The following is a 14,468-nucleotide window of genomic DNA, read 5'->3' on the forward strand; positions in this document are numbered from 1 at the left end:
AACTCTAACACCGCGTTCAATTGTTTGTTGTGCTATTTAAACAAGTTAAATCTTGTTTTCCCACTGTGACTCTAAAAGTTAATAAACAATATTGTATGAACCTTTAACTCGAATCTTTATGATTGGGTGTATCCTATTCAAGTATTCCATTTGAGATACTTCGTGATCATATGAATTGTTCATATACCTCTTCTTAATTTCCACCCCTAATCACGATTAACCGAGTTTTACTATTCTTAATAAAATGCGGTCGTGACACATATTTAAACAGAAAACCCACATCCTTTGTTTAATTTCTTTAACTTGAGTTTTCCTCACTCCAGCCTTAACTCGCGGAGATAGCCTATCTTTCAATATTGTCGCGGCCACTCAAGGTGCCGCAGGCGATGCCGGCCGGCCATTCACACCCTCCGTCGGCACATAACAACTTCAACACTTATTTTCAACCCAACTAATTAGTTAAATCTGTAGTCTAAAACTATTCATATTGTTGGCCCAGAACATATCAAACAAAATGGCGGCCCACTCATTTAAGTAGAGAAAATCCCCAAATAGGAGAAGCCCCAATTGTCAAATTTCGCACTTGCCTTGTCGCCAGCGTCGCCTTCGGATTCTCTACAGCTCACAAGGTTGCCTCGGGATGGTCCACCGTGGTGCCGCCCCTGCTGCGCTATCACCGGTTGCCTCCGACGATGACGTGGTCTCAAATAGCTGTGGTCCACCTCTGCTGCTATGCGGGCCATAGCAGCTGCAGAGATCGTCGCCGTCCCTGCTGCTCGCCGCGCAAACAGCTGTCTCCGTCGACGTTGCTGGCTGCATTAGTGCTTGTCGCCGTTAAGTCTAGCCCCTCACCGCTGCCGGCTTTCTTAAAGGGAATTGGATTGAGACGTGATTTAAGTTACGGAATTGTGAGAGCGTGAATTGGTGAAGGAGAGAGATTATGTAGAGAATCTAACATTATAAACCGTTTCTATGTGGGGATTAAAATTGAAAGTTGAGTGAGTGCATTAACTTTGGGAGAGTTGATTGTGGATAAATGCCACATTATGAGAAATTAATTTGTGGATTAAATGGGTGTTGAATGGTGTGAAATAAAACCTGCATTGATTTGAATTTAAGTGTCCAAAATCAATTGCACATGAAGAACTTACCTATGGAACTACTATGCTTTTAATTATAAATAAATAAATTTCATTAAAATTATAAATCAACTTTATTTAATTATCGCCATTAATATCCATTACTACTTCTTTTCTTAACTGAATATTCAAATTTAGAATTACAATTCAAAGTATTAGAAGTACTATAATTTTCAGAATACTTAAGTTAGCACATCAAAATTTTCATATCTATTGTGTTTTCCTGTTGCTCATTTTCTTGTAATGTGGACAAAAATAGGAGAGAATCGATTTCGTGATTAGGCAATAAGTAATTGGATAGTGCTAGCTCGACATGTTTGACTATACATGCGTGGCTAAGAAAAGATCACGCGTCGCCCAATCAACAAGTTGGACTAAATATCAAGGAATAGTCCTCGTCATTTTTCACTAAATATCAACATCTCTACTTGTATAAATTCATAATTTTGGTTACTTACCTCTTTAATGGAAGAAATACCAAACAAACTAAGGTTGTATGGAACTGAGGCAGGCCCTTTTGTTCGTAGAGTAATATGGGCTCTTAAACTTAAAGGTGTTGAGTATGACTTTGTCCAAGAAGATCTTTCCAACAAGAGTCCTTCCCTTCTGCACTACAATCCCATCCACAAGATGGTTCCGGTGCTCGTCCACGCCGGAAAGCCCATCACAGAGTCGGCTGTGATACTCGAATACATCGAGGAAACATGGCCTGACCCCACACCATTGCTCCCCAAACATCCTTACGAGAGAGCCATGGCTCGTTTCTGGATCGCCTACGGAGATCAAAAGGTAAATCGGGTTCCACACATCTTCTCCACTAAAAAAAACTTATTCCCTCCGTCCACAAATGGTATGAACTATTTCCTTTTTCGTCCGTTCCTGAAAAGTATAAACTTTCTAATTTTGAAAATTCAAACAACATATTGCCCCCTACACATCATTTTATTTACAACTTATATCATTATTATTTCATTATAATAATATGAAGCTCACTCTCCACTAACATTATTTTCACTACTCTTTCTCTCTCTTACTTTTTCCCTTATTTATAAAAACTCGTGTCGAACCCATTGTTCATACTCTTTGGGAACGGACGGAGTATCATTTAAGGACACATAAATTGAGAAAGTATGACTAGTGTTTTGAACTTTTTTAAAAATAGCTATCATTAAGGAAACATCCCTAAATTGAGGACAAATTATCAACAATAAGGACATTTTAGTTGGGACATCAACAATAAGGATACTTTATGAAGCATTGATGGTATAGTTAGACACACAAATTAATGTCCTTACTACAATTAAAAAGTGTCATTAGCCATTTTTTTGTTATAGTGCTCCTCTCTTTTCTTGTTTTGGTTTGGAGAGAATTGTGATACGTTGTAATCTCTTTTGTGATGCACGCAGCAGCATCACGTATTTCACAGCTTCCTTGCGTGCTCAGAGGAGGGTAAAGAGAAGGCGGCGAAAGACCTGCTGGAAATGTTGAAGATCGTTCAAGATGAGGCTTTAGGAGATCAAAAGTTCTTTGGTGGTAACACGCTTAGTTTGGTGGACTTGTGTTACGGTTGGCTTACCTCGTTGAAGTACGTGGAACGAGTCGTGGGCGTGCGGGTGCTGGAGCCCACGACTCTTCCAAAGCTGTACCGGTGGATGCAAGATTTCAAGGAAGAGCCTCTGGTTAAGGAGAATCTTCCAGACTTGGAGGCGAAGTTGCCAGAGCTCGAAACCTTAAGGAAGCATCTTGTGTCGACCAACAAGTGATGGGAGTCTTGGATAACACTTCGAGAGTCACTATTTTGTAAGTAATTGTTTTCTATAATTCTTAAATCTTGCTCTATGCCTTCCACATTCCTTTTATTTTGACAATAAACACACTTAGATTCAAAAACACACTAAACATACTTCAAATGAACAAGTGGTGCTACCAAAATAAATCAACAATATCAAGTAATCAAGGCAAGAATCAATGGAATAATCAAATTGATATCATCCATAATTAGAGTTGAATTAAGAAAGGAAAAGATCAAAAATTTATAGTGTTTGATTGTATTTCATATACTCTCTCTTGTCCTGTAATAGGAGTTCTATTTAGTTATGACACAGATTTAAGAAATGTAAAGAAAAGTTGGTTGAATAAGTTAGTGGAACATGAGCCTCACTTATATATATGGAGTAGTTTTTTTATAAAAAAAATGTGAGTGGAATGTGAGACCTACTTACCATTTATGGTAAAAGTGAAATATGACTCTTATGGATGAGCCGAAATTGCAAAACATGACTCTTATTGTGGAATAGAGTGAGTATATAATAGGAACTAGTCTTATATATATAGTTGATGTAATAGTGTAGAATCATTCAAGCATATTACAATATAGTCTTTAACGTTCCGGTCATGCATTAGTCTTTTATATTTCGCATTAAACCAAAAAAAAAAAAACCACCAAAACCATGAAGGGAGCCTAGATCCCGATTTGTGGTGGATATATTTCAGTAAAAAAAAAATCAAAACAATCTAGTTCAAATCTTGGATCTTTGCAGGTTAGAGGTAGTTACCTTTCCCGGAAGTGCACTGGTCTCCTCACCTAATCGAAGGCTGATAAGAATATATCGTCAGAATATCCCCATATCTCTATTATTCCATATATTATTGATTTAGCATATCTTTCCAATTTCTTGATAATTAAGTTTGGTTATTCCTATTATAAATAGGAGTCTTTGTTATTCCTTTCAATCAATGAAGAAATATTATAAACTTATTTTCCATTTTCGCGATTTACTTTTCTGTTCATCTTTGTTCTTGGTTTGATTGACGGACAAAGCTCCCGCGACTACCTTTTATCCTCCGTCGATCGCAATCGCGACGCCTGAATCTTGTTAAGGGAAATTATCCCTTAACAATTGGTGCTTTCATTCGGTTCTCATCCTCCATTTACCGTCATGATGTCACGCAACTATTCCGATTATCAGTCCGGACATGCCGTTTACACAGATTGGCAGCAACCGTATCAATTCCACGCTGCCCTACAGCCGCTACCATACCAGCCGGACGGACACCATCAACGTCACCTCTACCACGCCCGACAGCCCACTAGCTGGGACCCACCATGGCTATGCCAGGCCACAACATATCAGCAACCGCCGTTCTATGAGCCAGATATGTACTCGCTGCCACCACCCGGACGCCGTCCTACCTGCTGGGACCCACCTACCTACTGGGAGACACCGGGACAATGCCCCTTCCACGAGGTCTCAGCATACGATCAGCCGCTGCCCGCTGCCAGTAACTCAAGTTGGAATCAGCCTGCACTGCAGCTGCCTCGTCCAGCCACAGCAGCGGCAAACCCGATTGAAGCAATGCTTGATCAATTATTGGAGGCGTGCAAAAGGATGGAGTCTCGCCTTGATGCAATCGACCGCCGCATCGACAATGATGCATTGTATGGCAGTTTGAAACCCATGAATGAGTTCATTCTTGATGAAGTTGTTGTCAATTGTCCTCTGAAATTCGATGTGGTGATGATTGAGGATAATAAAGCCAATGATGGTGGAGATCAACCCATGGATGCTGCTTATCAGTCCATGAAATATGGAGAAGATGCTCCCAATATATAAGTAGAGGAGAAATCAAAATCTGCTACTACGAGGTGGAAAGAAAAACTCTATGTGGAGGAAGAGGATTTATCAGATGTTGAAGAAGAGGATGGATTTTTACAAGCCTTTCAAGTCGCCAACTTCGAGTATATCGATGAAGCAGAAAGGGCAGTAAAAGAGGAAATATCGGCTCCACCACCGGAAGGTCAAGCATCTTTGAACAAGCTTGAACGTGCAAGCTTCATGGTATATCGACTGTGGCATAAATACGAAGTGCAGAAAGTAGAAGAATTTGAGGCTATGGGAAAGGGAAAGAGGAGCCTCAAGCAGATGGTATTTATGGAATCTTCTCCAAAACAAGAAAATTTGATTCGTGTGGTGGGTCATGACTTGATCAGAGCGGAACATATGGTTATTGGTCATCGATCAGCAGCGCTTGAAGCTGATGGTCGGTTTATCCCTCCGCAAAACAACATGCAATGTTTGGGTGGTATTTAGAGAAATCTAATCCAATTTAGTGAAGTCCATTTGGTGTTGTGTCGGTTCTTGAATTCAAGTAAAATGTTGTTTCAACTTAGAGCTCTGATCCAATTGGGAATACAAGGTGGGTGGAGAATGTTTGAGATCAAGAAAGTCACCTCGAGGAAGACCATTGAATGCCTCCTTGCTTCTTGGCTTCCACCTTGAGGAAAAGGTGGATTTTAACCGTGGAGGAGTTGATACGATATATCTTCAGAATATCTCTATTATTCCATATATTATTGATTTAGCATATCTTTTCTCTTTCTTGATAATTAAGTTAGGTTATTCCTATTATAAATAGGAGTCTTTATTATTCCTTTCAATCAATGAATAAATATTATAAACTTATTTTCCATTTTCTACTTTTCTGTTCATCTTTGTTCTTGGTTTGATCGACAGGCAAAGCTCCCGCGATTACCTTTTATCCTCCGCCGATCGCAATCGCGACGCGGAATCTTGGGGATTATCCCTTAACAAAGGCCGAGAAGGCCACAGCCGACGAGCGACTGCCAAAACTAAGGAAAAGACAACGAGTTATCCGGCTGAGAGGGCGAAATATTAATCAACCGGATGACTTGTCTTGAAGCGTTTGGCCGAGTGGGAGAGATCAGCCACTGTCGGACAACCATTGATTCTGACGAAACCACCGGCCAATGGCAGAATGTCCAGAGGCAGCAGGGCACCCAGGAAAGGAGGTGAAACAACCACAGCCGCAACAGTCATTGGAGAAATGAGAAAAGCTGCCATCGAGGGTAGCCTTGAAGACCCTCACGCTCGACATACTGAAGGCGACAACCGACCGAAGCAACAGTGGTAATCCGACAGGGTCTGATCGGCGCAGAAGAAGGGAGTGGCGACACGATTGGTGAAGAGCAGTCGACCTCGGCTTTGGAGGCCACTAATGTCAGAACAAGGGAGATGGCGTGGATCATTCCGCGCCCGGAAATCAAAAGGCGTGGCCATCATCAATTAGAGAAGAGCCGGAGAAGGGAGACGCAAATGGGCGGTGAAGCGTCGTCCGCCAAACAAGTAGTGGCAGGTTACCATTGGAGGTGAGAATAAAAGGAGAAAAGAAAAAGGAGGCACTGTTGAAGTTTTCTCAATTTGGGTTAGGGTTTAGGGTTGGATTGCATAGCCATCTATGGTTTGGATTAGATATTTTGTTGTGCATATAAAAAAAGGAAAGAAAGGATGCATAAAAAAAAAGGAAAAAAATCGAGGAAGAAAATAAAGAAAAAAATGAAAAGAAAAGAAAAAAATCAAAGGAATTTGGGAAGTGAGAAGAAATCTCGACAAAGTCTAGAATTTACTGAGATTTGAATTGTTGGTTAGGTGTTGAGTTTAATATAGTAGAAATTGATCACTTTTGCTATGTTGGGTTTAGTCACTTTTTAGCCAAATATTTCCTCACCTTACCAAAAGAGCCTACATTATAACCTAAAATAAAGACCTTTCGGATTTTTGATTTTAATCACAAAAAGTAGAGGAGGGATTAGACTTTGAGCAAGCCTATAGTAAACTGTGCATGTTGCATGATCTGAGAGCATATATTCTTTACCTTATACACTTTGAGAGTGAGTGATAAACACATTTCGAAACACTTGTGAGCGCATGTATTTCAAGGTGATCAACGAGCTAGTAATGATAGTGCACTAATAACCTTTGCTTGATTTGATTTGTTTTCTTGTCGAACTCTTTATTTATTTTTTTTTGTTATAAATACTGAGGCAACTATGAAATCTAGTCCTTAACATACGTATTTCTTATTTAATTTTTCTCTTGTTTTGTTTGAGGACAAACAAATAATTAAGTTTGGGGGATTAGAGATTTAGCCAAGAATCAACGTGTGATTATATCTTGTTTTCAACTATTTTGATATTTTGACTGTTTCTATCTATTCCTAGATCAAGTCCTCGATAAATGCCAAAATTCTGTCTCTTTTTAGATCAAGTCTTATAATCTCTAATAAGCTTTATCAATTTGAGTTCGAGAATAGTTCACAAGAGCTGTTGTTGAGTAAAAACACGACACATGGAGATGTAATGATCTATCTAGGATTCTTTATACATCAATTGCTAAGATCTATATCCGTAAAATTTATGTTATAGGATTTAATTTTAAATGCGTTTCTCATGCAAAGTAAAGAACACAAGTTAGTATATATATGAAGTAAAGAACAAATGTTTAGATCTCATAATATTTTAAATGTTATTTTTGGTACACATAGAATAAGATGCAAAATAAATTATTAAAAAATAGAATAAATAAAACTTAAAAATAAAAAAATATGTATTATCTGCAAGATAATAATAGGCTATTTAATTTTAATAAATTATGTTAACTGCAAGATATTAAATTAATTTATATTTATGTCAATTGTTATGCAAAAGTCTATATCATCAAAACGAAATATATGAAAATCTTATTTCTTAATCTCAATCATATTTATATAACAATACTATTTTTTATGAAATTAAATATCATTAAAATTATTGATTGAAAATTCGAAGTGAATAAATAAAATACGATTTAAAGTTAATTCAATAAATTCTAGTGAGTTCTAGCTTGCAATGTGATATTGTACATCAAGTTTAATCAGTTGTTTTCTTTGGACCAAATACTAGTATAGATGTACCCCTGAAAATAACGTTATAATATATGTAGATCAATGTCCAATTAATTCATATGAAAAGTCATGTGTTATTTTCTACTCCATATTGAAGAGGAGAGGCACAGATTCAAAACTTTCCAAAGCCCTAGGTATTTAAATTTTTTTTTTTTTTTTCAATTTTGTTGTGCTTTATGCAAAATGTATCCTTGTTTTCGGTAGGGAAAAGATTTAATTTTAAGATTTGATAATAATGTAAGGGCACTATGTAAATCATCTATCTGTACAAAAGTATTCAATGAATTGCCTTTGTCATTTTGATTTGATAATTTAGAACAAATTAGACTCTCTGAATTCAGAAAAAACTTAATATATTTTTAGTTGAATAAAATTTTTCTAAGATAATAAGACTTAATTTGTAATTGAGACTTTGATTAGATGTAAATATACTTTTTTTTTAAAAATAAAATTTAATAAGATTTTTGTAAATTTTTTTAATAGCGGATGTATAATAATTTTTTCTAATTAAAAAAGTTTTATTTAATTGTGTTAAAAAGTAGTATTATTTTATTTTTTAAAAAGCTTATTTGATTTTATGCCGTTCATATCTATTATTAAAAAAAATCATATTTATTAAAATTCTTAGTATTATATCGAAAAGAAATCTCATTTAGAAATTAAAGGAATAAATATATTATTTGTATCTAGGAAAAGTTTAATAAAAAATACTCCCTCCGTCCCATGTTACTCGCACTTTTCTTTTTAGGTCGTAAATTTGAGATTGATTTTTTAGTGTAATTAAATTAGAATTTTAAATGTAATGACACATCACTATATAAAGGACTTCTTAACTTAATTTAACATATTAATTAAATGCATTAATTCTAACTTAAACTATAAATAGTGTAAGGAGTTTGTGACATGCCGAAAAGTAAAAGTGCGAGTAACATGGGACGGAGGGAGTAGAATTACTTTGAGTATATAGACTAGATGTATCTTTTTTAGGTTACAGGATCATATCATTAATGTTAGCTATGGACGCTTCTTGTTATCTCTAGACTACAAGTTTAGTTTGATTCCATTTTTTATTTTAATGCAAAATTTATATCTTAAACTTAATTGTTAATCGAAGATATATACTCGACTATCCGTCCCAGTTAAGATGACCTTTTTCTATTTCGCATATATTTTGGAAAAATGAAATTAAATACTCCCTCCTTCCGCCATTAAATTAAATACATGTTTTCTTCGTCTCTTTATTCTAAAGCTTTTTGTTATGACAAATAGGGCAATTGTGAATCGAGAAACAAAAGAACGTAAATAGACACAGAATTTACGTGGTTCACCAACGTTGTGTTGGCTACGTCCACGGGCAAAAACGGAGAACAAATTGTATTATGACTGCGATTTTCAGATACAGATTATGTGCTCTACTCCCATATATATAGGCACACATAAGACAGACTGGGCCTAGGAAACATAATCCTATCCCAATTAGGAAACCTAATCCTATACAAATTCAAGGCATACTAACAAATCTCCACCTTGACTTGAATTCTCCCTTGCAGACGCATCATCATAACACCAGACGAACAAACTTCTCCATTCTTGCCTCAGATTTGCCCTCCACGGGCAACTAACAGCTCATGACATTAAGCAAGTCCAAACAATGTTGAAACTTGCTCTGCGGGACTGACTTGGTGAACATATCAGCAGGATTATCAGCAGTACCTACTTTCTTCACCTCAATTCTCTTCTCATCTCTTAGAAAATGATACCTCACATCAATATGCTTAGTCTTTTCATGATGGACTTGATCCTTGGCTAAACAAATAGCGCTCTGGCTGTCACAGAACACAACAGCTTGATCTTGATGTAAACCAAGATCACCAACTAGCCCTTGCAACCATATTCCCTCTTTAGCAGCTTCTGTCAATGTCATATACCCTGCTTCAGTAGTAGACAAAGTAACTGCAGCCTGCAAAGTTGCTTTCCAACTAACAACAGAACCACTAAGAGTGAAAACATAATCGGTTATAGATCTTCTACTATCGACATCTCCAGCGTAGTCAGAATCAGAATAACCAGTCACTAAACAGTGAGTATCACCTCCATAAATGAGACCAGCATCAGACGTACCTCTCAAGTAACGAAAAATCCTCTTCATAGCCTGCCAGTGCTCCTTTCCAGGATTTCCCATGAACCTGCTAACAACGCTGACAGCATGCGCTATATCTGGCCTAGTACAGACCATGGCGTACATCAAACTCCCTACTGCATTAGAGTACGAGACTCGAGACATGTACTCCTCCTCAACTTTGGATTTCGGTGCAAGATCAGATGACAAATGAATGTTTGTGGCACTTGGAGTATCAATAGCCTTAGATGCAGACATGCCAAATCTTGACAAAATCTTCTCAATGTAGCTCTTCTGTGACAGAGAAAGCTTTTTCTTTTCTCTATCTCTAGAAATCTCCATGCCCAGAATTTTCTTCGCAACACCCAAATCCTTCATATCAAACTCAGCACTAAGCTGAGCTTTCAACTTCTGTACTTCAGACTTCGACTTCGCAGCTATGAGCATATCATCCACATATAGAACAAGATAGACCATAGAATCATCGTCAGCTTTGTTGTGATAGACACAACAATCATACAGACTCCTGCTGAATCCCAGCTTGATCATGTAACTGTCAAACCTCTTATACCACTGCCTCGGAGACTGCTTTAGTCCATACAAGGACTTCTTCAACTTGCACACATAATCCTCCTTGCCCGGAACCACAAATCCCTCTGGCTGAGTCATGTAGATATCCTCCTCAAGCAATCCGTGTAGGAAAGCCGTCTTCACATCTAGTTGCTCAAGCTCCAAATCATAATGTGCAACTATCGCAAGTAACACTCTGATGGAAGTGTGTCTGGCCACTGGTGAGAATATCTCATTATAGTCAACCCCCTCCTTTTGCGTGAACCCTCTTGCAACTAGACGAGCCTTGTATCTAATGCCCTCATCTGGTGTAGTGCCTTCCTTCTTCTTGAAAATCCATTTGCAAGTGACAATCTTTCTCCCCTTAGGCCGTGGAACCAATTCCCAAGTCAGGTTCTTCAAAAGTGATTCTATCTCTTCTTGCATTGAAGCGAGCCACTTGGCACGCTCACTGCCTGAAATAGCTTCCTTGTAGGTAGGTGGTTCATCTACCGAAGGCTCATCTTCGACCTCACTGGCAACCTGCAATGCATATGTCATCATATCCTCAAAACCATACCTCAACGGAGGCTTCACATTTGTCCTCCTAGCTCTGTCAATAGCAATGTTTCTCTGACGAGCTTGTGGATGAACATCCGAACTAGAAGTATCGGCGGCTTCAGCAGTAGTGTGTTGATCTTCTCCACCTTGGAGTTGTGATTCACTTACATCGTGAGTGACTTGCAGCTCCACCTGTTCATCAACACCATCCAAATCCTCTGTAGCAATAGACTTCACAGTAGAGTTGAGCATAGAATTTTCATCAAATACCACATTCCGACTGAGAATAATTCTACCCTCTGAAGATGACCAAATTCTGTACCCCTTAACTCCATCTCCATAACCAACAAATACTCCCTTCTTAGCTCTTGGCTCCAATTTACCTTCACTCACATGATAGTAAACAGTACTCCCAAAAACTCTCAACATAGAGTAATCTGCAGGTGAATCAGACCATACCTCGTACGGTGTCTTGCAGTCAATGCCAGTGTGAGGTCCATGGTTGATCAGATAACAAGCCATGTTTACTGCCTCTGCCCAAAACTTCCTAGTCAAACCGGCTTGGAAGAGCATGCATCTTGCTCTCTCCAACAACGTCTGATTCATGCGTTCTGCCACACCATTCTGTTGTGGTGTATGTCTAACGGTGTGATGGCGAACGATCCCTTCACTCCTACAAAACTCATCCAACTCAGACGAACAAAATTCCATACCGTTATCTGTTCTCAATCGCTTGATCTTCTTCCCAGTCTGGTTTTCAATTAGAGTCTTCCACTCTTTGAACTTCTTGAATGCCTCACCTTTATGCTTCATCATAAACACCCAAGTCATTCTCGAGTAGTCATCAATCATCGACACAAAATACTTGTGTCCTCCAATAGACTCAACACATGAGGGACCCCAACAATCCATATGAATGTAGTCAAGTGTTCCCTTCGTTCGATGAACTCCTTTCTTTGGAAACTTGCTGCAATGAAGCTTCCCCAACACACAGTGTTCGCAGAAATCAAGTTTCTGCACTTTAAGGCCCAAAAGAAAATCACGATTCGACATGATTCTCATGCCACGTTGTCCCATATGACCGAGCCTCATATGCCACAGCTTGGTCATATCCTTGGTTGCAACCTCGGATGATGCAATATCAGCAGAATTTGCAAAGATGGAACCTCTCAGAACATACAAGGTACCCCGTTTAAAAGCTGTCAGAACCACCTTCGAACCTTTCAAAATACGCATTACTCCACCTTCACCTTTGAAACTGAACCCCTTACTATTAAATGTACTCAGGGATATCAGATTCTTCGTCATCTGTGGAACATGCCTAACATCGTTCAAGGTGCAGAAGACCCCATCATGAGTCCTAATCCTGATTGAGCCGATGCCAACCACCTTGCAGACAACACTGTTGGCCCTGGTAACATTGCCTCCATCTATCTGCTCATAAGTGTTGAAATACTCCATGTGAGGACAGAGATGATATGACGCTCCAGAATCCAAAATCCACACATCATTACAGTGTGGCTGTTCATCCGCAACCAAGGCCAATTCTTCTTCCGAATTTGTGTCATCAGCTTCTGCCACAGTCGCAGAACCGTTAGCATCTTCCTTCTTGCCCAATTTCTTCTTTATCCTTGGACAATCAGCCTTCCAATGCCTTGGTTCTTTACAATATCTGTAGATGTCATCTGACTTAGGGCCTTTAGGACCTTTTGAACCTTTTGAGTTCTGCTTCTTCTGTCCGAATTTCTTCTGTCTTTTACCCGTAACAGATAATCCCGATGGCAGATCTTCTGTGGCTGAACTCTGTAACAGCCCGACATTTCTAGGGTATAATAAATGCGACGACTGTTAACTAGGTGAACTTAAGTGCAACAAGAACATAGACTAGGGTTTCAATTAAAGAGATTTACCCTAGCAATTAATGAAGATCAAGACAAAAAGTCAACGGCTAACTTTACGAAAATCAAGACTTAATAAATTAGGCTCAAACGTCAAAGGTTTAGCATAATTCGAACAAACGCAATAATTCCCCTCAATCCAAAACAAAGAATTAAGTTCACCATAACTAAAGATAACAAGTTCAAAAAATATTCAGCGGAAACATATCAAGAGAAAGCGGAGCCATGTATGAAGACACGACTACACTTATTGTTCCAAACATCCATTTTATTCGATTCAATCTTCTCAACACCACCGACCGCCCATCGCCGCTCAACCTGGACATAGGGAAAACACATTCAGGGCTGAGTATTTTAAACATACTCAGTGGACTCATGCCAAAACATTTTATAGTTATGCCACCCTTACCATAGTGAACTCGAGGTTTTGCATTTATTTAAAGATAAGCATCGAGTATCACAAAAATATATCATGGACTGGCCAGTCAAATAATACCTCCCCTTTTCTCATCAATCATCATTTCATAGTGCGACGAAAGTGTGGCCACACTTTTCGCCCACGAGATCGGCCGACTAGCAAGGACGGCTCCCGATCCCACCGTGTACACTAGCCTGATAGGGTTTGCGGCCCTACTCAGACCCGAATTCGTTTTTATAGCCGCTGTAGCCTAATGGAGCGTACTCACAATCTAGGCATCAGGCAATCACAATATCCAAAATAATTTATAGGAATGGCATAACAGTTCAATCCACCCTTATTTCTCCAACATCATAAATTTGCACATAGAAGAGAGTTTAGAATAAAGCCCACCTCAATTTCCTTCGAGTTCAACAAAAATGCACTTCTTCTTGATATCCCACCGGGAACGCGAACTATCACCTTTAGTTCATATTTTTCAAATAAGTCTCAAATCATGGATTAAAATTATGCATGATCTCACGTTTCCCTTTTCCCTTCGATTATTTTCAAAATCACCAATCAAAATCAAAGTACGATTATCATATCGTTTTTATTCACACAACAACTCCCGATCTTTCATCAAGTCGTGTCACGCATGAGTGTTTCCCACACACAACACACGCACACACACACAACCACACATACACGCCTACCGAGGCGTGCACACACACACACACACGGTCACACCAACACATGCATTCATGCATCCAATTTCACCGATTAAAATCCCCCTTCACTCATTCTAAATGCATGTGGACTCAAGAACACCGATTAATCGGTAGAGGAAGAAAAGATTAATAATAGAAGTACCTTTTCTTGCAAAAACAAACGGTAGAAACAAGTAGAATCTTGATTCTTCAATGAATTCTTGAATTGCAGCTTCAATTCTTCTCCAAAAGATGAAGAATTAATGGAGAAAGATAGAAGAAAAACTTGAGAGAGTGGAGAGAAAGAGATGTCGAGATTTAGGGAGAGTGGGGGACGGTTTCTGTAGTGCTAGG

The 14,468-nt window shown here is 38.6% G+C and overlaps 1 protein-coding gene across 3 annotated transcripts; it reads left to right on the forward strand.

The window, feature by feature from the left end:
• The first annotated feature begins 1,576 nt into the window (after positions 1–1,576).
• LOC125199594 (glutathione transferase GST 23-like) lies at positions 1,577–7,085 on the forward strand. Of its 3 annotated transcripts, none has more exons than XM_089066401.1 (3): positions 1,577–1,928; positions 2,546–2,939; positions 5,654–7,085. In XM_089066401.1, exons 1-2 carry the CDS (start codon positions 1,605–1,607, stop codon positions 2,900–2,902), a joined length of 681 nt encoding a protein of 226 aa, XP_088922527.1. In that variant the 5' UTR covers positions 1,577–1,604; the 3' UTR covers positions 2,903–2,939; positions 5,654–7,085. The 3 variants fall into 3 exon arrangements, with proteins under 3 accessions (XP_088922527.1, XP_088922526.1, XP_047953524.1); XM_089066400.1 differs by lacking the exon at positions 5,654–7,085 and adding an exon at positions 3,680–3,904; XM_048097567.2 differs by lacking the exon at positions 5,654–7,085 and adding an exon at positions 3,680–3,904 and having other exon boundaries at positions 2,549–2,939.
• Positions 7,086–14,468: the final 7,383 nt, after the last annotated feature.

This window comes from Salvia hispanica, chromosome 1 (genome assembly GCF_029641045.1).
Source record: "Salvia hispanica isolate PSC_SH4W2 chromosome 1, Shi_PSC_v1, whole genome shotgun sequence".
Taxonomy (NCBI): Eukaryota; Viridiplantae; Streptophyta; class Magnoliopsida; order Lamiales; family Lamiaceae; genus Salvia; species Salvia hispanica.

Excerpts from the sequence above, each read along its gene's own strand:
- LOC125199594 (XM_089066401.1), top strand. The coding sequence starts at position 1,605 with ATGGAAGAAATACCAAACAAACTAAGGTTGTATGGAACTGAGGCAGGC. Across the intron at positions 1,929-2,545 it reads TCGCCTACGGAGATCAAAAG|CAGCATCACGTATTTCACAG; the intron begins GTAAATCGGGTT and ends TGATGCACGCAG.